Consider the following 26,092-nt stretch of genomic DNA (forward strand, 5'->3'; position numbering starts at 1 on the left):
GAAATAAACCCCCCCCCCAAAGCCCTTACTCAATTACTTTGACTTAATATCACCATGTCTGGCAAGACAATTCCCTTATTCAGTGCACAAGAACTCAAGAGTGTGAAATGGGTATAAACCACTTAATTTCTGATTGAGCAGAAGCCAAGGCCTTGGCTAGCAGTCAAGCACACACATGAAAATTAGTTTATGGATTTGGGGCAGCTGATAATCTTCTTTATGCTCATTTGCAAGCTCTAGAATTGCATGAATGAAAGCTGCTCTAGAAAATACTATGGCTAGCTGTAAAACAGGCAATCAAGGCTTACCCTTAGGATAATCCATAGGAACTTCTGAATAAAAATAACAGAAACTGAAAGCTATGAAGAATACTGCTAAGGACAATGGGGGAAAGAAAAACCTAAATTTTAGAATAATTAGTAGTCTATAGAAAATTTTGTAAAGGTTATTTCAAGGGAAAATAGAGAAAAAGATTCTATAACTACAGAACACTGCCTCCCTTTTCACTTCAAGTAAGCTGTGACACCATCTGAAAAAGGAACAAATGTCATTCAGCTACTTAAAAAAACAGTCCAACATAATGAAAATTTCTTTTGAGAATCCTAAACCGGAATTTATAATCTCAAATTTTTTTCATATGACAATTATGACAGCTATACAACAATATAGTACAGCTGAAGGAGTGGGGGGGTATCAGATCAATCTCACTCTTTTTAAAAGTTTTTCCTCTGCTTCCTTATCTTTGATGTCATGTGCATTATGTTGCAACTCTATTCAAGCAGTATTATTCCCCAGTATCATGTATACTACTGAAGACCAACTATCAATACCTTGGCATTGAAATCACAGGTAAAAAATCTAGCGTGTATTAAAAAATAAGAAGTAAACATCTTCAGCTAAGCTCTTGATCCCCAAAAGCCAAACAGGATACGGGCTCTTGATGACCTTTAATACAAGCTTCTTCTTTAAATGTCATATTTTATGATCATTACTAGATTAAATGAATGTGGGATTTTCTTTACTTGAGGCTTCTCATTTTTCCCATTATATAGGTACTGAGATAGGGTCATTACATATTCCGTACTGGGAGGGAAGGTTTTCAAAGAGAAAACTCAATCTTTCTTACAGAAAAACAGTACTTAGTTCATTGCAAATTAGTTGTATTCACAATTTTCTTGGGAGATAACCCATCAAACCTGTAAAGAGAAACACTGCGTTTGAATACTGAGCCTCAATTAAGCAGTATAGGAACACTTCCCTTCACTGAACGTACTTCACTTCTACAGAGTCACTTCTGACTTTAATTAATTGCCTATTACTCACGCCGGTCCTCATTTCCGGAAATAATGAACACAAGACACCCTACCTGCTCTTCTTCCCATCCCAGCGATTACGAAACCCATGTAAAACAGGCCATACCCTCACCACAGAGCCTCCAGGGGCTCCAGGAAACGCCTCCCCACCGGGGATGGGCCTCCCCACCGCGATGGATCTCCCCCGGCACGGCGGCGGCCGGCGCTGCTCGGGGAACTCCCGGCTGCGCGGACCCTTCTCGTCCTACCTCGGAGGATTCCAGCTTCCCTCCCTCCCGTCCCGGAGGATTCCAGCTTCCCTCCCTCCCGTCCCGGAGGATTCCAGCTTCCCTCCCTCCCGCCCCGGAGGATTCCAGCTTCCCTCCCTCCCGCCCCGGAGGATTCCAGCTTCCCTCCCTCCCGCCCCGGAGGATTCCAGCTTCGCTCCCTCCCGCCCTCAGAGGCTGGGGCGGCCGCACCCCCCGCCACCAGGGTTTCCCCCGAGGCCCGGCCCGCCCGGAAAAAGTTTAGCCAGCCGGCGTGTGAGGGGAGCACGGTGGCGGTGGGGGAGGGAGCCGCGGGACGGCGGGCGGGAAGAGCTGGCGAGGCCTCCCGCGGGCCCTGCACTCGCGTACCCGTTCCGCTGGTGGCCGGGCTGGGGGCCGGGCTGGGCGCCGCTCATGGTGCCGCGGCCACGCTGCGTTCGCCGCTTTCGCCGCTTGGCGCCTCAGCGCGGGCGGGCGGGACCGGGGGCGGGCCGGGGCTGCCGAGCCGCGCCCCGAGCGGCCCGGCCGGAGCCCGGCTACGGATGCGCCGCGGAGCTGATCCCGCTGCCAGCCTGGAGCCTCCGCGACACTGTAAACCAGTCACTTGAATGTCTGTTCAGTTTTCTGACAGATGTTGCTTCTAACGTTATGCTTTGACATAAGCATGCGGGTTTTCGCCCTGCTCACGCTGTTGAGGTAAATGTTGTTTATTAAAGCTTGACATTCACATATTAAAACGTCGAAAAATATGAGTTTTTATTTGTTCTCTGGATATAAAATTGATGTGGAAATTGAGTTATGATTTATTTATTATGGTTTATATACCTCCAGCTGCTGCCAGATCATAGAAGTCTCGCAGGATGCACAGGTAGCTGAACATATATATTTTTATATATATGTGAAAAATGTGTATTTTATGATTGGCTTTTTGCAAATATTAAAATTAATATTATATGTGTTATGTTAGAAAGTTATGCTGGATTAATTCTCTTACGTTGTGTGTTAAATATAGTTTTAGGTTATAACATAATGTTAAAATAGACACGATGCTATGTAAGATACTTTTTTAAAAGAAATGACTGGCAGTGAGATAGCAGCCATAGGACACCTAAATCTTTCAGAGAAAAAGAATTTATTGCTCTCTTATCAGAAGAAACGAACTTCTCCCCAACTCGCTCAGCCATGAAGACGCCATTAGGATTAAGAGGAAGAAGTTGATGATGACCAGACTCCTGTGTTTGAATGGAATTTATGCATCATGGATGAGATGTATGAATATGCAACAGGCTATTGTTTTTAAGGGTTAATCCTCTGTTAACGTGTGTCCTTTTTTGGGCTTATGTTGCCCAGGAAAAGGTACCTGGACTTTCCACAACTCTTTGTTTCTATTGTCTCATATTGTCCTAATCCAAATTGTCCAGATTATTACTACTCTAATTACATTGCTATTTTTATAACTATTTTATTACTATTAAACTTTAAAAAAATTAAAAACAAGCGATTGGCATTTTTCACATATATATATCCCATTGCAGTGCAAAATAAGAGGTATGATAATAAATATTAAATGTTGGTATGGCGTGTTTGTGTTCCTTGTGTGAGAAGCTGCCTACTTTGGCTGGCTGGCTGCCTCTAGGGCATGCCTTTATGGAAGCACTCAATGGGAGCAAGGTACACATGTTTGCTCCACGGGGCGGGAGGCATCAAGTGAAGAGTGCCCGAACGCAGCCGAACGTGACCCATTCGGTTCCCACTGGAGGCAGTGACAGGGGCAGCGAACTCCGTGATGGACAAAAGGAAAGCACCTGCCTTTCAGAGCATCCCCAAGAGGGGTTTGTGTGCGCCAGCCGTGGGGTTGCACTGCATGTGAGCTGCACCACTGATCTGAATGCAGTCAACTGATGGGGCTGAGAGAATGGTTTCCTGCAGCCCGATCAAAAATCTCCCTCTTCATCCAGGAGGACGCTTCAGGTTGGAAAACAGGACATTTTTTGGAAACTGGGTACACAGCATCTCAGAAGCTGTCTTTATAGTTCCCCCTTACTGACTATGTGCGCAGAAGTTGCACAATTAGTTACCCTACTACACCAACATGAGTGCAAGAAGATGGCTAAGCCAAGGATCCTGCCATGCTCATAGTTATTCTTGAAGCTATGCCAAATCAGAGAGATTCTGCAGTGATCAACACAGAGGAGCATATTGCTAATATGTTTCCATATTAAGATTGCTGTATCAGTTAGCTTTTTTTTTAGACAACTGACAAACTATCAAATATGAAAATGTTGCTTAATTTCACAGATATTCCTATTCAGTTGTAACCAGAAAACTTGGCAAAAGCAACCTGTTATAGTTCAACTGACAAGTTTTCCAGCCCTCAGAGTGGGAAAACATAGCTATTTCAGTTTGCAAGACTTCTATTGGCATAATTTCATATGGACAACAAATGTTCATATATGGTTTGTTAATGAATGAAAAGGAACTGTTTAAATGCAAGAAAAAGAAAACAAATTTAATGAAAGTAGCATCATTCAGGAAAGCATGAGCATGAAGGTGAAATGAAAGACCTGATGATGGTTGATCATTGAGACAGTTAAAGAGCACGCAATTAATCTGGAGGGAAAAAAATAGCATAATTCAGTTCAAAAAGTTATCTACTGTCTGTGCATCTGTTTCTGCACTCTTGAAGTATGAATTAAAATTGTAGTACTACAATTATCCATGCCAAATTCATTATTTTTCATAATTAGGATTCTGAGGCTAAACCCATAACATCTACTAACTATTACTACTACTACTTATAATATGGCCTGAGGAGGAAAACTTCTGGTGGAATTTTAGTTAGTAGACTCCTGTAATGTTGCTAAGTGGCACATTTTCTGGAAACCTTGCTACATTTTTATTTTCCCTAGGTTTTTTCAAAGAGTTATACTGAAAACTCTTGTGGCCAAGTTGTGACTTGTTCTTCTGACAATGTGCTATTGTATCTGACATAACAGCCTCTTTCTTTAAGCACACGTGGGAAGAAGGGTACACCTGGACTAGGCAAGATTTAGGCCAGGATCCTGTGTTCTAAACACAGGGTTGTGCTGAGGGTAGGTAGCTTGACTTACTACAGGTGTGGGGCAAAATCAGGCTGCCTGGCAGGTTCCATAAGACTTCTCTGGCTGTTGCCTGCTTTGCAAAAGCAGCAGCTACCCTGGATCAGCTGTCTGAATCCTCCTCTCCATTAACTCTGAGATCCAAAAGTTTATTTGCACCTTTCATCTGCCTCAGAAGCATTCAGATCTCTGTGACAGAACTAGAGGGCTCTAACTCAAAACCCCTGTTAAGACAGACAGGCATTCAAATAGGCCAAATTTCTTTTAAATTTATGTCTGAACTCTACTCCTGTCCTTGCACATTCCTCTCTTGTTCCATAGAAGGAGGATATATGCTAAAAAGTTTCAAGTATCTCAGGTAATCTTTCAAAAGTTATTTTTGTTTGTGTCTCATTTCCTAACAAGGTCTCAAGTGTGGACTATTATGACTTTGATGGATAGATGTCAATAAACAATCTGAGCTGATTACAAATAATTTAGATGCTTTTATTAACGAAAAGTGATACAAGTTTCAAAGGCATGCTAAATATGTAACCATCTGTCAAGTTGCTTATATTTTTAACTTACTTCTTATGAAACATTCACATCTACCTTTTGTCAATTTTGATAAAAGCAAACTTAGTTGAGTTTGGGGAACCCCCAGTTTACAGACCCCCCCTCCCCACTTTCTTGTTGCTTGCCAACAGACTTTTTTAACTTTGCTGGCAAGCAAGATCTCTCCCCAAATGTACCATATGTATAAGTTGTTGCTCAGAGAGCAGTGTTTGCTATTTGGCAGAATATGGAGCATGCAATTTGGTAGTCCACCCTGAAATCAATCTCAAAACTTAAGGGAAAAGTAAAAAGAAATTGCTAATGAGCTCTTGTCTTTTTTTCTAATAGAATGAATTTTTCAGGAACTAATTACTATGTTTGAAGAGAAAGACAAATAAATATGACAGTATGTCTTTATATCTTTGTCTTACAGAGAAGAAATTGCTCTTGGAGAAAATAATTTTCATAGCTAGAGAACATTATTTTTTAGGCAAGACTCATCTTCTAAATATTTTTCCAAATAGAAATTTCTACCTGAGTTAAACTTTTCCATCCATACTTGCTTACAGTCTGAGGAGCACATTAAATACAAATGCAGCTGCTGGTATATGCTGCAGTTCTGAATTTCTATACATAATCTAATAAAGAATATGAAGTTATGGCTTCCTCACTGCTCAAATAACATTTGTTGTAATGTCAGGCTTTCTACTGTGAACAAAGTCCTATTTTGGAACCCCCTTGCTGGAAGACCTAAGCAGGGTTAGCTGCAGAAGCTTGTTAGCAAACCAGCCCATTAATAGACTGCAATAAACTGTTAGATTTTTATATTGTAGCATTTTCTGTAGGGAGTATAAATATGTCAGAATTACTATAGGATTTTTACCTTTAGCATATAATTCTTTGTACTATGCAATTTTGGAACTACTTATTCATAAAGACGGTAAGAAATGCAACTTATTACCAGCCTTTGATTAAAACCAAATAGGATGATATCATGGTAATTATGGTGCCAATGGAAGCCTGTTGCAAATCCAGTATTTTCAAACTCAGGTGCCAAAATTCAGGACATTGAAATCTGTGTTTAGATGCCTACCTTTTTTGGAGATTTATAAGCAGTAAATGCCAGAGATTCTTGTGCATGGTGAGTATCTGTCAGAATCAGTCAAGCCAATATTAAGGTATTTTTATGCTTTTCATGTCCTAATAGGAAATCGTTACTCTTCTCTATTCTTAGATTTTGATGGCTTGTTTATTAGGTTACCTTTCTATAGCATCTATTCCTTGAAAACTAGAGTCTAGTGTTAGATTTAAGTTCTCTTTCTGTCCAAGTGAGATACTATTTTGAGTATCACATCTCAGTATTTCAGAGAAAATTCTGCAAAATTCCCTAAATCCAGAATTTTTCCACTTTATTCTCTCTGGGGTCAGAAATGAGTATATAAATTATACTCTTTAAACAGTCTTCTGATCAATTTTTAAAACTACACATTTTTTCATGTCACATAAAAATTTTATGGACATACAGCAATTTCTGAATTTTAACTGTTTTCTTGTTTTATTCATACTTATGGTTCTAGTTATAGGTAAATACTGTCTTTGCAGTACCTTGATCGCTCATTTTTTCTTTGGTATGAGTATATTCTCCAGCTAGATTTGCTCTTTCTCTCTGCTGTGTGTTATTTGCTGATGTTTTCTCTGTTTGTTTTTTCCTGATGTTTGTATCTGTCTCTGACCAGTCCTCTAATTTTGAAACTCCTTTTCCATTCATACTCGCTCTTACTCATGTCCAAATTCCCCTTTTAAGGCAATCTCATACAATTTCATACCAAATTCAAAACACAGCACTGTACCAGCTACTAAGAAAAAATGTAACATCATTCCAGCTAAAACCAGGACAGCAGAACACAGGTGCTAGAAAAACGGAAGATATTGCACATGATCTTTTTTCCTATCTCCATCCACAACTGGAAATCACAGATAATCTTGCTAAGCTGTGCTTTGGAAAGTAAACTGAGACACAAAGTCTCAGACTGCAACTCTTCTGGCAATCCTAGTGATTCCTTCCAAAACATGAATTACCTTCTTTGCCCACCCATACTAGTCATAATCACAGATACTCTCTAGTTAGAAGCAAGAAATTAATTTTTGGCTTTCAGTATAAAATTTCACTTTCTTGGCAGGCTGCTTCTAGACTCAGCAGCTGCCTACATACTTCATAGACTTCTATTTCTTCTGTTACCTTCCCCTTATTTTTCAAGGCTATTTTTAATATCTAAGAAGATTTTCTTCTATTTCTGTCCCTTCTGATTTGGCAAGATTTTCCTGTGATGATGTAGTAGCTTTTCACACTACATCCATGAATTTTCCCCAAGTCCCCAAATCTCTTGCAGTGTATCAACTTGCAAAAACTCCAACTGGAAAATAGCATTATCTGTAATCTTTACATCAGATATATTTTAAAGACAGAAATTTTTACTCTTCCATACAAATTATATTGAATACATGTATCCCTTCATATTTGGGCAAACTAGTTTGCTGTTAGTCATTTTTTCTTCTCCTGATACAAATTCCACTTATACTCATCTTTTTTAATTCAGTGGAACATCTGTCAAACCTTCTTTTTGTTTATGATAAGCTTTAGATTTTGGGTATGAAGAATTTTCCTGTTTTTATTTATAATTTCCTGTAATTTATCTTAACTGCATTTTTAGATTTCATTATTACACCGTGTTAACCTTCCTGTAAGAGCTGCTATATAGACTCATTTTCTTACATCGTTATATGGGATTTAGCATGGAAGGTTTTAAGCAATGAGCTAAATCCATTCTGTGAATGAGAGATGAATTACCCCTTCAGTTAACCTGTGGATTGGGGGTGGGGGCAAGACAATATCTTGGCATTCTCACATACACTGGCTAATTTAACTAAGTTTAAAAAAATAAAATGAACTGTTGCACTCACTCTGGGTTTGTTCTGTGTCTCACCTCAGCATGATGAAATCTCTTCAACCCACTTACTTGCCTTTCAAATTGCCAATACACCCAATTCCCCAAATTAGCTTCAAACACATTTTCCTTCCTTAGTGGGAGGATAACTGCTCTGTCCCTAGGACATAACACCAGGAGAACAGTGAGACACAAGGCACAATGCCTTCATTTTGTAACATCCTGAGTGTTAGCTTGGCATCAGGGCAGAGGGAGCTCAGGTGCCACTATCATATTATATGTGAGTACTTTTCATCTCTTCTCTATTCTGGCTGTTTCCTAACCTCATTGAACTAATTACACAAGAGCAGCTAACAGCCACACTGCTCTAACTTATCAATAATGAAAAGTGAGCTGGAGCTGTCAGGAAATACATTTGACATCCTAACTTGGAAGAACAGGAACTCTATGCTCCCACTGTAGATATGAGGGGAAATATAACCATTAGTAAACCTAATTTATTTCATAAGCAGAGTTGACAGCATGATTCCTTTTCAATATTTCCTGGTACTTCCCTATTATGAGATTCTGCTTTTAGTCGTCTACATCAGACAAACATGATTTGTTCAGATTGAAATAGCCCAAGCTGAGCACTTGCTACTACTAAGATTATTTTTTTATCTTTCAGTTTGTATCCATACTTTTTATGCTATTGTAACTTTAAAACCATTCTAAATAAAAACATATTCACATTAGGAAGACATTGACTCAGATGGCAAAGACGGCATATAGTAAATAAGGAGTTTTAGCATGGAGGCACAGCAGCTCTGAGCTATACAAAAGAGATGATTAGGTAAAGAAGGCAAAGAGCAGGATGTGATTTTTGAAGTAGGGATCATTAAGGAATTCAAAAGTAGATGGGCTATAGACTGTGGAAAAGGAAGACAGGCATTAGTTAAGATTTATCCAATTCTTATTTTTCAGCATACAACAGAATGTTTTTAGGGTTCAAAGTACTGAAGAAAAACTGTCTTTTGAAGCCAGCCTTCACAGCAGCCTAGGGAGATAAAAAAATTAAATAACAGATGTGCTTTATTTTTTTCAAAACTGAGGAAGCAAAAGGGAACTGATATGCGATATTCTTCCTTTACAGAAAAGTAAACTAAAAAACTCCCTATTAGTTCTACAAAAACTTCAATAGGTTCTATAGGGACAGTAAGAAGGAGAACTCCAAATCACTCTGCTGATATAAATGTCCTCTGGGGTAAGCACTTTTCTGTAGAAGATGAATGTCCTAAACAGGCAAAAATAAGAAACAGGCCAAAAATCCTAAGAATTTTATGATCTTTGTGAACACTGGCTACTCCTGTTGTGACAACTTTTTAGAATAAAAATGGTTTTTATGCCGTGTCTGTTAAATTGACTTTAGTGGTCTTTTAAAGGATTAGGAAACAGAGGATTCTTGTTGGAAGATATTCTATGGGTCAATTTCTTTGTGCATTTTGTGTTAGAAAATTCTTCAGTGTTTTGAACAGCACTTCAGCTGATTTGCAATACAAGAACCTGAAATTAGCACAATGGGATCAATATTGAGCAATATTTTGTCTCTGAAAGAAATTCACTCTGACAGAGATGAGTAAGAGCAGTGCAAGGAAATGGAGACTCTGGCTAAAAAGCTGGATACAGAAATCTCCTACAAAGCAGTACAAATTAGTTGATGTCACCAGAGCAAGAAAACCATAGTGACAGAACAAAATGTTATCCAGGCTCCAGAATACTTTATTATCACCACCCTAGGTCACTAAGCTTCACAAGCTATATCCATCAAATTTGATAGCAGTATATATACTCACAGCTGAAGCTAGAAGGTGCAGTGCTTTAATGTACTAACAATGTACATTAAGACACCTGGGTTCAAAGTCAGTTTATGACAGGAACAAATTGAGTTTGTTGGTCTCAGCCTGCACTCTAGTGGACAATTTCACATAAACCCAATCCTGAGAAGAATCCCAAGAATTACATTTGTTGGCCAAAAACATATGGTGAAATTCATATTCTCTGTACGTTATTAAAACCAAAATATTTTTGCATTTTGTGCTCTTCTGAAACACAGCAAGATGAGATATTTCCATCAGCATGTCTTTAATACTGTGTTCGGTATTCTTGTTACCAGAATTTGAAAGAATACAACAGAAGGCGAAACACTACAATGGAAGGCAGCAAAGGCAATAAAATGCTTCCATTTTAGAGGGAAAATGGAGATATGAGAACATACTGCCATAGCAGACATATATAACATTTATGAGTTGGTAAAATATTTATCTTTATTTACCTTTCTTATAATAAAGGACACTGTGAAACAAAAAAAATTGTCACACTTAACAATGATAAAAAATCTTTTCTTGATACATAATTAGCCTGTAAACTGAGGTTTGAAAGGCATCTTAGAGGCCAGACTTAAACAGAACTTTAAGAAAAAATTATGCTGTTACATGAATAATAAGAATAGCAAGGTAAGACAGTATTAAAGAGACTCAACACTAACATGAGGGACTCAAACTCTCACGATTCAAGATATAAAACAAATTACTTTGAGCATGGGCAGAAACTATACCCACAGATGTTTTATTTCATTAGTGTATTCCATACAAGGTTTACACATATTTCCATGGGCAGCCAGTAGAATGCTGGAGTCTCAGATTTGTGCAGTCTGTGGTATTTCCTATTTGAAGAAATTAGCTGCAAAATGTTGTCTGGAACTCTAACCCCACTTCAGGTTATTGCCCTTTATATAGTTTAACTTCTTATCAGTCAAGTGAACAATATTGATACCCAAGCATTTACAGTTACAGTCATATGTCAACTACAGAGGCAATGTAAAAAAAATTATTGAGTCATCCTGTCTTTTCAAAATTTTATTTAAATATAAAAAAATGTTTGTTATCACTAGCTTCAAATTGACCATTACATATTATATATATCATATTAAGATAAATACCGATTCTGTTAACACAGTTTTTTAAGAGTCTTTTGATCTGTCCTAGTCCAAGCTGACCTTTTCACCATGTCATCTATTCATTTTCTGGAGTGTTTGAACACTTACAAGCCTACATTTCAAGATCAAGATAAATTGAAAACTCATTTTTTCAATTTAAATAAAGTTCACCTTATGGTGTGGCTACTGTTTAGCATGTCTGGAAGGCATATTTATAGATTTTCATAATTAGAAAGCAGTCTTTTAATGACAGAGCAGTCTCTCTGATAGTATTCTGAGTCCAAATTTAGAAAGTCATCAATTTTTGTAAAAAATAATATTGCCCTCAATTTCGTGAAGAAGTGAACCTCCAGAGAAACTTTAAAGTGCAATTTATCAACATTAATTTCCTACATCCCCATAGTTACTATTATACTATTTGTTTATCAAAACTCTTACTTCCATGTTGCTTTCATAATTACTACTTCTGATTATTTTATTCCAATTCTTCTGATAGTTCATGATTTTCCAAAAGGTTGAGCCAATAAATATTAGTGTGAAAATATGAGTAATCATTTACAAAGCCCCCACATTTTTTCTAGATTTTGTCAATAAAAAGTGAATTTTAACTACTTTTTAAAAGTGAACTAAGCGAATCTGAAAGCCTCTAAAATCACAAAGCAAACAAAGAAATTTTAATCTCTTGTGGAAAGGAGCTGAACTCATAAATTCTGCTTATGCAAAGACAACAATATGCTTCCATGAGTAAAATCTTGCTCCAAAACTATGTTTTAATGGAATAGCTTGACAAGAATAATTTCTTTGAAGATAAAAAAAAAATAATTAGAAATGTTAAATAGGACCCAAATTTGTCAAGCATAACACAGAGGAATGAAACAGCTAATGCTCATATAACTTCAAAAGAATTTGAATTATGCACTTAAATTCAGACTTGTGGCATGAACTAAGATAATTACCACGAAAACAGAAGCTTTTGCAGTCAATAACAGCCATTGGATTGAGTTTGTCAATTTTTCTGAGCTGACAAATGAAAGGTGATAGCTGCTGAAATGAGCTGTGGATTATATGAGAAGTACTACGGTCTGAAAGAGCTAATGCTTTTATTCTCCAAGCCTGAAGCTGAAAAAGCATTAATAAAACCATTTATACCTAGCTAGTTTTAGTGCATCAGGTACTCAGGAAAGAAAGGTTTCTTGATAGAGGTAGTCTTTGTTTATACTTGGCATCAAACACAGCTTTCTAAAAATGTTTTTCGGCTCTATTCTCCTGATAATTCAACAGCAGTAGGACCAAGAAAACCTTGTCAGAAGTACCAGCTGCTTGCCCAGAATTTCTGTTGTACTCATGACCACCCGCTGGCAAATACTAATGCACAGAACAAAAATAAGTAAGATAGCTATAGCTCACAATGGATAGTGCAGGAAGTGGGATATAGCAAGTGCACAGACAGGAGAAATCCCACCCATGTACTAGTGGTGCCTCACTGCTAGAGAATAAATAAATAAAACCCAGTATTTACGCTATGCAAGATCTTAATCTTTATTTGTGATCTTATAAAAGAGCGTAAAATCCTTTCCTTTCTGCAGAGCAGAGATCTGTGCATACTAAAGGAGGAACATACTGTAACCATGACTATATATTCCAGGGATATAAACCACTGAATGACAGCTCAGGATCAGTCAAAGCTGATCAAAGCCTCAGGAATTTTATCTCCCCAAATTCTGTGGGAGCCCACTGTGACAAGCTTATCTCTTTGATCCCAAATTTAGACTATGTCAAAATAGGTTAATCTTACATGTTTATTTTCACACTTGACAATATTTTTTAAATTAAAATGGTAGGCAGGACTCAAGCTTTCAATTTTCTCACTGGTTTCTCACTTTCACTTGGAAAGTGCCATGGCACAAAGTTCTAACTTTTGAATTTCACTTTTTGGCTGAAGTATTTTCATCTTTTCCTAAGGTCTTCAAAAGGTTTCTGAATTGGTTTGCAGAGAAATATGAGAGTTAAAAAACCCTTAGAACAAAAGTCGAAAGTGCCATGGAAAGGAAGTAAGAAGAACCCCCACCTGTTACTGTTTTTACATCTCATTATTTTCAAAAGTTGTTGATTTTTAATGCTGTAATTGAATTTTCTTAGCCATGGTACAGATATGGTACAGATTTCCCAGACAGGCAGTCAGTTCCCTATACCCAAAGGTACGGTGCATCCAGACAAGCAGGTCATCACCCTGAGCAATGGATCTTCTAATGAGCCTGACTAGCAGCTGAGTTACCCAAGGCTGATAGTGCCTTAGATGAGACTGATGAGAGGGGATCCCTACCCCTGCCTTCTGCTCAGTCTCATATTCATTCTCTGCAATCTCACCATCACTTCTGCACAGAGGCCCCAATACCGAGCTGTCCCTTTGGTTCTGCTGGCCCTGCGTATGCCAGACCCGTGACACATCTGGGTCACTGAACACCTACCATGAAGGGCTGTCCCCGGTGCTTTAGCAGGGAAGCTCAAGGCATATCTACAGCCTGACTGTGCACAGCATCACTCACTTTCATTACAACTGTCACTCCAGATGTGACACCAGTAAGACCCCCACAAAAATACAAATGGGGACAACTGTCCGCTAAAACCGATAGTGCTACGAGGGAGGGAAGCACAGGGTGGCTGCGTGAATTAAATATCCATAGGACTAGGGGAAAAAAGCAAGGGCAAGTAAGCACACAGAAAGTCCTAGACCAGCAGATATTCCCCCACATTTTTATTTCTTTGTTCTTTACAGACCCAGCTCTAAGGAAAGGAACCATGTTAGGAATCTCCTTGAAAAACCTCTAGACTAGATCATGGTCAAGGAACAGCTAGGGGCTTACACCCAGGCACTTCTTCCCTACAGTTCTGTTGTAATTCAAAAAAGAGTAACAAAGTGAGAATGAGGAAGTTTGCCAAATGAAGAGAAGGGCAGCTCAGAGTCTCAACTTTGTACAGGCACCAAGGAACCTATTTAAAGATACTGTAGTTGAAGTACATACTTTCTCTAAAGAAAGACCTCAGAAAGGGCAAAGGAAGCTGGTGTTACTAACCAGCAGGGTAAGTTAGGCTGTTAGAAGCAAAAATCTGTCTTTGAAAATGCTGAAGTCATGTTCAAATGACACAAGAAGAAAGAGTTACAAACTCTGCAAGGTTAAATGTGAAAACATAATAAGGCAGACCAAAAAGCATCTGAAGAATACCTAACAAAGGAACCAAAACTAATAATCTTTTTCACCACAAAACACATCAGGAGCAGGAGGTTTGCCAGAATCTGTAAGGCTAGTTTGTTTTCACAGCATAAAAGAGTACTCAGAGAAGTCAAAGTCATTGCAGAGAAGCTAAATGAACTCTTTGCATTGGTGGTCGCTGTGGAAGGAACTGGGAAGATTCCAAAATCAGAACCCGTCTTGGCAGGGAACTCATCTGAAGAGCAGTCTGAAATTGAAGAGATTATGTAATAAACAGATAAAGTGAAAATCACCAGGAATATATAGTATACACTCCAAATTTCTAAAGGAACTCAAGGACAAAAGAGCTGAATTACTCACTGCAGGGTTTAACCTATTGCTTAAAATTGCTTTGCTTCTGGAAGGCAGAAGATGGGAAATCAATCTTTTAAAAAGGTTCCAGGGAAAATCTGGAAATAGTAGGAATCTAAGTCTGATGAGTACAGGACAAATTACTAGAAACTTTGATAAGAAACAGAATCAGGAGACACCTGGGTAGATCTGATTTATTTGGGAAGAGTTAGCATTCTGTTGAGGAACACACTGCTTTACAATACCGACAGTTCTTCAAAGGAGTTAAAAAAGATGTGGATTATATAGGAATGATGACATTGACACAGCATACTTTGATTTTCAAAATACATGAGTTCAGGTTAGAATTAGGGTTTTCTAAACCCAAATGTCTACAAGGGTGGTAAGACTGAAGATAGAAAAAAAAGACCATCAAGACAGGCCTTGGGGATGCTGGTTTATAGGGAGCACATTATGTGAGGGCATCCTAAGCAAGTTCAGCATGGTCTGGCATAGACTTGGGGCAAGACTAAGGAACAATTACTTCAAAGAGTGTGAATCTTGTTCTCAAATAAAGGAAAAGGCACAGAAAAGCAAAGGCAATGAGAAACTATTCCCTGTCTTGTTATTTTCAGTGCTTTCAGATGTATCTCAGTAAATAGGATTTTGTAAATACAAGTAAAAGGCCAGACACTGATACGATCAGACAGTGCTGGGTTTCAGGAGCTGTCTGGGCTTGTCTCGACATAAGCTGATTATAATTTGGGGCTTTCTTTTGTGTGTGTGTGTGTGTGTGTGTGTGTGTGTGTGTGACAATCACCTAGTGGTCAAGAGAGTATTGCCTGCCTGGGTTGACCACAGCCTGTGTGTACTTTATATGGCAAAAGCATAACTATCCCATTGTAACAGTGGCTTTTTACATTGAAAGGAGCTGTGGGGAAAATTTCAGACCTGAGAATCATCTGATTATCCAATGAGAAGAATGTAGACTGCTGTTAAGAAAACCCAAGCAGATCCCAAATCATAGGCGAAAGAGACTCCTACTCTGAACACCGAAGTCTTTCCATCAAAGGACCCAGGAGGCCAATGACACATCCATTTCTGAAGCAATCTTTTTAAGGAAGATGGAAGTTGTTACCCTTAGGACCCATTGGGACATGCAGAAGGTGAGTACAGCCTCAGAGAAAGTAGGAAAAACAAAGTTTATAGGAACAATTTCAGCTGTATTGCTATTGTATTTTTTCTGCATTAATGGGGTAAATTGTACCATTAGATTATTAAAACATTAGCAGGCTTAACACTACATTTGTACCTCCTCTTTTAAGGCATGATCCTTTTAGCCCATAGGATTTGAAAGTAACATGAGTACAGCCTCAGGTTAGGGCAAGTCCTAAGGTCTAGGTTTAAAGTTTGAAAAACTAGAAAGCTTACAGAGGGTGATGAGGCTGAGGGTAGAAAAGGGACTCCAAGGAAGTGCAGGACACAAGTCCAGGAGATTCCTAGGTAGAACATTATTCAAGGGACCTTAAGCATGCCAGGAGGCTTCAGCCTAAGCTCAGTGTTAGCCCTTGACAAAGGTCAGAAAAGGTGGTTGAAAAGAGTGTGCTTCTTGATTCAACATGGAAGAAAATATCTGGGAAAAAAAAAGACCTATCACAAGTTATGAAATCTATGTATTATCTGTATGCAATATCTGTATTGCTCTTTATAGATTCAGAGAATCATAGAATCATTTAGGTAAGAAAAGACCTTTAAGATCACCAAGCCCACCCAGCCATAAACCACTTCCAGGTCCACTCTTTGAACCTGAGCTGTTGCTAGGTTATGATTAAGGCTTGTTTCAATACAATCCTGACAGGGATGTGGGGACAAAGTAAGAACTAGAACCCCCTGGGAGTAGAGGGCAGCCTAAAGGACTCTGCATCTATCTAAACAATAGCAGCTTAAAAAGGGAAGCTTCCTGCATGGATAAGTAGTTGATTAAAAGATAAAAGTGAGAGCATCAGAGTATATGGTCAGTATTCATAGTAAAAGAGGTCAAAAGTGGAGTTTCACAGTGGTCTGTATGAGATATGTTTTCCACTATATTTATAAATTATTTTGAAAGGAGAGCCAATAATGAGATGCCAGTGTGTGCTGGTGATACCATAAAATTAATACTTAGTGGGACAAAAGTTTGTTGTAAAGAACTGCTGCAGTCCCAGAGACCATGAAGCCCCTAAACATACAATACAAACTGTGTCTCCTCTTTGAAGGGAGTGAAAGAGAATATGCCAGGAGGGACATCTGCTGGTCCAAGATTATGTAGAGGGAGATGTCACTTCACTATATGACCCCCAGTTACAACTCCATCTGGTAATGGTTCAAGGGGCTTTGGGCTTGCAGCGTCCAAGAGATCAATTGTCATGATGGAAGTGCCCAGGGGCCAGAAATCCTCCAGAAGCAATGTTAGGATGTATCAGTCAGTGTGGTAAAAGCATTAAGTCACATGAATGGCCAGAGAACCAGCCCTCTAAGGCTCTACCAACTTGTGCAGCTGGTTGTAGTGGTCACATTTATGAAACCATAATTTGCATATAAAACACAACTATCTCTGCATGGAGAGTCACAAACTCAGGCTTTGCTTTCAGATTTCAGGAAGCCAACAATGAAGATGCTTACATTTTCATCTTTATTTTTATCATTTTTAAAATCTGTATCCACTAATAAATCACAAAGACCAGAAATACCAACTATGCAAGGAAAACATTTTGTTGCAAATAAAGCTCTACATTACCTTTAACATGTTCACAAAATTTTCAGTAAAGTAAAAAACAGGATATGGCAAAAGTCTCAAATCAGACTTCTTTCCAACATGAATCACTATGGGATTCATTGGGGTTTCAGTGGCAAGACTTTTAAAAGGAATTCCAGTTTTAAATATATAACAGCCTAATAGGTTGGAACAGTAATTCTTCCATCAAATTTAATGGGTACTTTTTAGATTTCATGTGTTTGTGACATTTTTGCAGACTCATATTTCTTTTGCTGTTTTCACATTGTAATAGTCGCACCCCAGGGTACTCTTTGAAACTGTAACTGCTGTAAAAACTTGACTGGCAGATTTTTGTGCACAAAATATATGTTTCAGGACATTTTAAAGTATTTCTTGATGGAATGTACTTTGTTCTCTATTAGGTTGTAGTTCATTTCTGTTACGTGAAAGCATATTTTTGCATTGGGTACAGTACCAAACACATTGCTTTATGTACTGTCTGTAAAATGTTAAACATTGCTTATGGCAGTATGACAGGTATCTAAAAATACAAGAGGAACATTTCTGTTTTGGTAAACTGCCCAGATCTTCCACACAAATAGAATATTTAATAGTTTGGAGTGAAGATTACCAAAACGGAAATCATGCATAACAAAGTAGCTTTGTTTCTTTGGGAAAAGGACAACAAAAGTAGACAAAAGTAAAGAAGCATATATTATTCACTTGGATTCCAAGGAAGCTTTTAATCCAGTACCAAATACATTACTAATGAACAGGGTAAGAAGGTAAGGAAGTAATTCTCAACTGGACAACAAACTGGCTTGCTTTCCAAGTCAAGGAATGGCCATAAATGTGAAAGGAAGATGACAAATGCAGAGAGCTTAGCATTAGATACACATCTGCACCACACTAAAGAACAGAATAACTGACAGAGCTTCAAGGTGTGCAATTTCACGTGTGAGGAATACAGGTAACAGCTGACCATGAACAGAAACAAGGACAACACAGCTCAAATTCAGTGGAGAAAAAAAGGTGGATATGTATATGCTATAAAAGTGAAAATTTATAATGTATAAAAGTATGTTAAAAGTAAGTATGCTAAAAGTAAGAATATTAAAAAAATAATGGAGATTACGCCCTAAATTGTGGGTTGTACTGAGCATGTCAAAGACCTTGTGGTGTTCAATAAAAAGCTTACAACATCAGGTAATTAGATAAATGATTTCATTAAATTCTGTTCACACTATTTGGTAAAAATGTAAAATACCATTAATCATTCAATATCTGGCAGCAGCTAGAAAGGACAAAAACTATATACAGAAAATGGAGAATGCCAAATCCAGACTCACAGTACAAAGGAGCATGGCAAGAATTGAAAACTACAATATCGTTTTGAATCTGTTTCAGGAAGACAAAGATTAACACTTCTTTCCATCAGTTTACTTGTTTGTCTATGCAGAGTACTGGTAATTATGCCAGCAGGCACATCAGTGACTGATGGAATTGCAAAATGAATTTTACTCTGAGAATTTTCCAGGTACTGCCAAAAATCAGAAAGGTTACAGAGGTAGAGAACAGCCCTTGTTGGAAGAATGCTGTGATATTTCTGGGAACAAAGACAGATTTAGTGCACTGTATTTCAAAAGTGTATGTATTAAGCACTAAGTGATGTTCTTTGTTGCTATACTCTCTAACTAGTCCAGTATATGCTAAACTCATCACTGGTGTATATATTCTTGCACTTTGAGTGCTGCAGTGTGAATTCTCCCCTCACCCTCAAAGTTTGTACTCAAGAACAGTGAGTGGAAGCAGAGCTGTTGCTACCAAATCCTGGATTTCCGTAAGTCACATGGGAGACACGGAGTCTCCCACCTGCCTTTTCAGTTTCCACATGCGGAAGAAGAATGAGTTAGACAAGATGGTCATAAACTAAAACACATGAAGCTCCACCTCACCATGGGGAAGAACTTCATTGCATTGAGGGTAGTAGAGCACTGCCCAGGGAGGTTGAGGAGTCTCCTTCTCTGGAGAGGTTCCACCCACCTGGATGAGTCCCTGTATAACCTGCTCCAGGTGACCTTGCCTTGGCAGTGGGCTCAGACCAGATGGTCTCCAGAGGTCCCTTCCAACCCAAACAATTCTCTGATTTTGTGAAGATGGGGCAACAGCAAGTGTAAAGTACATATAACCATACTCAGAATATACATATAACCACACTCATTAGAATCAAGATAGCTTATTCTTTTAACAGCTCCTAAATAAACATTTGACTGAAGCTGAAGCAAAGAAATAAGTGATGCTACTTGAGGAGTTCACAGAGGCAGTAAGTTTACACTGAACACAAAAAGCAGTGTGGTCAACTAAGTGGCCAACTCAGTCCATAATTACGGATGGTTTGTGGATCCTTACATCTTTGCATCTGGGACTAATGTTTGCTCTCTGGTAGATCTATTTGTTGAACTCCACTAAATAATGATCTTGCTTTGTTATTCTAACTTCCGTTAACTAGAGGAGCAAAGCAGAGTGAAACCTGCATTTTTCCAGATGTTCTAGCCTGTTTCTTATCTTCTGAAACTCAGAGTCAATTCTGGTCACATAAAACTCATTCTGCACTCTTCACACTGCTTTTTCATGGATTTGCAATCTGAAGATCTTAGATCCCTGTATTCTGCAGCCTCAGGCCAAGCTAACTGAAATCTAGAGGATGAAGAATGTGAGGTTATGGCTTGAAAGAGATGCTTCACTGCCAGCCTCTATCAAAATAACCTCTACCTGTACGACAGACAAAATTCTGGAGGGAGAGACATAGGAGAAAGAAACAAAAATAGAATCAATTCTTGCAGAGAAAAAAGACAATCACACCTGGTTACTACCTTCTGCTTCATCTGCAAGACCAACTACACTATAAAACAGACCCATCCTCAATGACACAAACCAAAATGATGCATACATATTTCCCCAGTATTTTTAGGGCACAGGTTAAATGATACCATACCTCATTATTGAAAGAATTCAAATACCAAGATACTAAATGCAGCATAAGAAAATGAATAGAATAGAATAGAATAGAATAGAATAGAATAGAATAGATCTTTTTTTCACAGTGAGTTCTAACCTTCACTACATAGAGCAGTATCTTACTCCTGATGTCAGATACCTATGGAGAAAATGGGACTGAAAGCAGTGATTGTGAGGGATCCTTCCTGACAGGTGTTTTTGCTGGAGATCAAGGTACTGAGAAGAAAATAAACATTTTCCTTGTCCCGTCTGAATCCTTCTCACAGCAAGGGCATTACTAATCTCTGCCATGCTGACCCATTTTGTGTTGGCCTTTTTTAGTTCCTCTGTGTTGTTAAACCTATCTAAGTTGATATGGACAATGCTCGTGGTATTCTTCTATGATTCTTTTGAATTAGCCTGTGGCTGTTCTTGCTTAACTCTTAACATATCTTAGATGTTTTCATCATCTTACTGGGTGATGGTAATATAAAGGTGCCGTCAAATGTTCTGATGAATCTTAGATCTATACTTAATATCTAATATTTTCATAAGGAATTTTTCCTCAAAGACTTTCATATATCCACCTTCAGTAGGTTTCCAGATTTTGTATCCACACATTAATATGCAAACTATACCTGCTTAAAGCAATCTTCTAACACTTCATAATATTTTCAGCTTCTAACTTTTGAATGCTCATTTTTAATACTAATAACCTTTTTTTGGTAGAATATGTAAAATAGAGCAATCTGCAGTTAGCATAGTTGGCATCAGTGGCATTATCCCTACTCTTGGTGAGTACAATGATGAATACAAATAGGCCCAATGCATTTGAGAATAGTTTCTTGGGATCCTGTTCTGGACAATTTTCCATTTAATTGTTTGCTTTATGAAGCTTTCAAGACATCCAGAATTTTTTTATAAGTCTTTCTAATAAGTTGGAAGAAATACAATAATATATTTAATAGGAATGTACTGAGTGAAGCTATGAAAATGAAATGAGAGTAGAAGCAGAAATGGAAGCAATCTCATCACTGTGCTATAAAAAAAAGGACTTACTGTGAGCTCCTTGCTTTATGTTATTATATTGAAAATAATTAATATATTATGTGTACTTACTGGTAGCTCATTTGTAAGTAAATGGTCATCAGGTATGGTCTATATGGTGATCTTATATTATTTACTAGCTCCTGCTCCACATCATCCAAATGTAAGCGTTAATCAATAAATCATCAATACCTCGCTTCATTATTCTATGAGATATAATTATGTAGCTATATATATATATATATATATATATATATATATATACACAAAATAACATATTTATGTTAAATGCCCAGCCTTTCCAAACCATCACAAGTAAACTTATTTCTAATCAGTAAAGATGCACATATCACTTGGGAGCTGTGACTAGTTCTATATACAGAGTAAGGAATTTAAATAACATAAGATAAAATGGCAGAAGTCGTTCATGCATTTAAACCTTGCAGCCTTAGAATCTTCCATTCAAAGATGAATGGAACTGGGTCCCATGTTTAGGCAATTCTGTTATTTTATTATGAATTTTGCTCATGTGTCATGAGAATTGAGAATGCTCAAGATCTCAAATTTTAGAAGAGAATGGTATAAGTTAAGTCTCTCTGAGGTGTAAGTTGATTCTCTCTGAATTCCTGCAGTAATTTTAAAAGGATAGAATTATGGAATGCCTTACTACCACAAAGTATCTTCTCCTTGAATCTGTAAGATTTGAAGTGATTGAAAGGAATGGGAAAACTTAATAACAACAGCTTTTGTTTTTCAATAAACTGCTTCCTTCAGGAAAGTAAGATGGTTAATGACAACAGTAAATGCTGAAGGTACAGCTTGACATACTTTCTGTAGTGGAAGTCATGTTGGGCTTGTAGGAGGCCTTAGGCTGAATGTTTAAGTACAGCCATACTTCACCCACAGGCTTGAATGGCAGTTCAGTTCACTTAGGAATTTAACTTTATTTCAAACCACAGGGAAAAAACCCACAACCTTTAAAACTTCTTACTATTACCCCAAAACTTATTTTAAAGGTGTCTTTTGAGAAGAAAATCTAACCCATTAATCTGAATGACAATTATTACTGTTCTCAAAATGAAACCACTTAAAGAATCTGGGTGTTCTTATGGAAAAGTTTAAAACTATTATACTTCAAATTAAATTTGAATGTATTACATATTGAGTTGCCTTTTTCTTTTCTCCCAACGATTTTAATTACTAGTACATTTGCATGAAAATAGGATCTTTATTTCTTGAAAGCTCATCAGCTCCTGCTGCTTATTCTTCATTGTAGATATCACTGGCAAAGGGTTAGATCTTTAGGTGAGGTAGAAGCAAGAGCAGATGTGCTTAGAAGAAAGGAAGTTTTTTATGCAAATACTATTTTTAATAAAACAAAGAGGATAAAAAGTGAAGATACATGCTCTGAAAGCAAAATTCCAGTATCTCTTCGAGGGTACAGATGTCCCTCCAAACAAAAGTAATTTTAAATTTTAAAACTGAATATAAAACACGAAAATACAATATGAAACCCTAAAGAATTTTACACCATTGCTTACTCAAATTTCCCTTCTTGATACTCATGCCTTTATTGTACAAAAAGCAAATATGAGACCCAGGCAGTCAGGTTCATTTAAACCCTCAAAATAAGAATTTTCCTACAAAAAAGTTTCTAATTTTTGATGGTCCTTTCTGAAACAAATGGCTGATTTCTACCTTCATATTGCAAAAACCAACAGCCAAATGCTTATGTGAAGAAACTGTGAGCAGCCAATACTGAATGAACACAAACTATGAAGTAATTATTGGCTTCTCCACCTGCAGATCCAGTTGTAATGCAGTGGTGCAACTCTTTGAGGGAGTTTGCACCACCACATATCTGTGCTTTCAAAAAAAACTGAAGGTATTTAACAGCATATTTAATATGAGAACCCTGCTTCTGCATCTTGGTAATGTAGCTTGATTCCAGCTACCAACAAAACTGAGTATGTGAGAAGAGTAATGAGAGTCTGAGCTGTATTTGCGCTACAGGAAAAGCCATCAAATGCTCACACGCTGCTCTGCTTTAAAAGTGCTACTGTGCTCTACTAAATTTTATTGAATATTAACTGGTCTTCAGCCTGCTCTGGCTATTGAGATAATAAATGTGGCAGTTATGTTTGACAATCATTGCAACTGCCTGCAGCCTATCTGGGAAGCACCCTGAAGTTCATCACACTCCAGGCACCAGACTGGTGATGACAGTAAATGAGCTGTTATTCATCAGGTATTCCAAAGCTGTGAACAAAAATTTGGCTCTGTAAATGTTTTGGAATGACAAAAGGGCACTAATGACTGTCATGGCCAGATCCCCAGCCTGTGTAGGGTAAACTGGGGGCAGTACTGCCTCTCTGATAAAAGAGGGCACCACTGGGACAGGGAAGAGGAAAGGATACAGGGTTGGGTTTATAGCATGAGTTCTGCTAAGAAAAATACATCTCTGTCAAAGCTCTGGAAGTGGTATTTAGCCTCATTTCTTCTGGTACAGAAAATGGCACAGAGGCAGAGGTAAGGCCCAGAGAGTATTTTACCTGCAGCCAGGAAATATTGACAGTGCACTCAGATACTTGGATTCAAATCTGCAAAACAAATGAATTGCTACTAATAAAAACAAAGCACAGATTCCCTTTTACATTGTTTTATCCTGTTTAAAAGACAAACATTTGCATGCTGCAAGCCTCAAATGGATAAATGCTACCATGAGAACTTACAAGCCATCTGCTAGCTTCCTAATGAAGCCAGTAACTATTATTGTTTACAGTTGAACACCGGGGGTCATGTATATTTGCTGTAATGAAAGAATCAATGCATCACTGCAGATGCTAAAAGGGAACTTTTTTTTCCAGACGGCTAATTATAAATACAATAAAGTAGCAAATTAAAAAAAAATCTGTTCATTTCCATAGAGAAATAGTGCTTGGCACAACAATTGCAAAACACAGCACTGCTCTGTTTTCTACTAGTCTCCACTTGACAGGCTCAGCGTACAGAAACAGAATCACAAAAAGTTACTCTTCACAACTTAACAAATGGCTGATCACCAAGGGGTTCTTAGCCCCTAATGCTCTAATCTTCACAAACCTCCTACATTATTTAATTGTATTGTTTATCTGAATGTAATGATGAAGTGTGCATTAGCAGATATCTCTCTGTTGCTGTTTCACCCTGTTTTTCTTGCTCAAAGAAGATACATGATATATGAAAACTTGGTTGAGCTATTAAAAACATCACGAAGTTCCTAGGCTTTTTCAAATGTTTGTTGAAGAGAAATTGATGCACAGAACTAATACAATTTATTTCTAGTTTAAGATTTAATCACACAAAAAATAATACACTTAAAAAATCTGACAAACTAATAATAATTAGTTTGTCAAAACATTTAGCAAAACCAAAAAATTATAAACAACTGGACCTTCATAGATGATGGAATTCTACATTTCACTGAAAACAAACCATTAATTTTGAAATTTTATTAATGGCCTTTATTTTCTGTAAAAATACTATCTTAATTTCAGGAAATTTCCTAAATCCTGTGAACCAAGAGACCTTACTTGTCTTGCTGAGTCAAAAACCTGCAAATGACTCCTCATTACTCTCTGATACCATCAAGGCCATGACACAGCCTTCTTGCAGCTTGTGCTCTCCTCATATCACTTGCAACATACAAAGACCTACATACCTATCATATGGGTAAAATGCAGTAAAACATAATGTCTAGATGGGATGCAATAAACAGGAAACTTGCATTATTGTAGGCCCCAAATCAATAAATCCATAGGAAAGAAAGGGAACAAACAATATTCCACCTTTACAATAATAAATGCTTGTAGCTGGTTGTACTCAAGGCAGAAATAAAGTTAGCTGTCAGCAGGAGAATTCTGCCTCTTTTTAAATTTTCTCTTCATTTTGTGGCCTAGGAGAGCTAACACCAGTAGAGCAGAGTGGGAAGAGTTCATTAGCGAGGTCAGAGATCCCGGAGGAGCACCACTGTACTGGAAGATCTATTAAGTCTGACACTTGGGTACACTGCTGCACCCTGCCAATCCTCCATATCACCCACTCCCTGCTCCCAGCCTCACATTTCTGCTTGGCTCGATGTCACTAACTGTGGGAGGTGCAGGGGCTGGGAACCCCAAGGAGAGAGCTGCAAGCCCTTGCTGAGGTCCCCTCCTTGTCCAATGGTCGCACTCTGGGCCCAGCACATGTGGGCAAACCTCTTGTGTGAACTGCCACATGTTTTCCAGAGGAATGCACACATCACCAGCAAGTGGCCTGAGATGATGGGCTAAGAGAAGATGGAAGGGCCTCCTTAGCCTCCAAAGCTTTACTTTGCTTTGCATTGCCCAACTTTGCCTTGCCCAACTTTGCCTTGCTTTGCTTTGCTTTGCTTTGCTTTGCTTTGCTTTGCTTTGCTTTGCTTTGCTTTGGCAGACCTCACTGAACCCTCCAAGACAAAATCAGTAAAAAGAGCTGAGTGACTGGAACAGAGAAGAGGATGAAGAGAATAATGGCCCTAGTTTCAGCTGGGATACAGTCATTTTTCTTCCTAGTAGCTGGTACAGTGCTGTGTTTTGGTTTAGGATGAGAATAATGTTGGTAACACACTGATGTTTAAGTTGTT

The 26,092-nt window shown here is 38.1% G+C and overlaps 1 protein-coding gene across 4 annotated transcripts in view; it reads right to left on the reverse strand.

Annotated features, from left to right (window-relative positions):
* Window positions 1-26,092, reverse strand: part of DCTD (dCMP deaminase) — a 214,487-nt gene that overhangs the window by 16,972 nt on the left and 171,423 nt on the right. For 2 of the 4 annotated variants that reach the window (XM_071432162.1, XM_071432161.1), the window contains exon 1: window positions 1,928-2,178. The exons of the other annotated variants lie outside the window; for them this stretch is intronic. In XM_071432162.1, the coding sequence (XP_071288263.1) occupies window positions 1,928-1,974 (47 nt within the window). In that variant the 5' untranslated portion in view covers window positions 1,975-2,178. Of the gene's footprint in view, window positions 1-1,927; window positions 2,179-26,092 lie in introns of those variants that run through there. 4 annotated transcript variants of the gene reach the window in all.

This window comes from Agelaius tricolor, unplaced genomic scaffold (assembly GCF_023055355.1).
Source record: "Agelaius tricolor isolate 1412-34295 unplaced genomic scaffold, bAgeTri1.0.p SCAF_8, whole genome shotgun sequence".
Lineage (NCBI taxonomy): Eukaryota > Metazoa > Chordata > Aves > Passeriformes > Icteridae > Agelaius > Agelaius tricolor.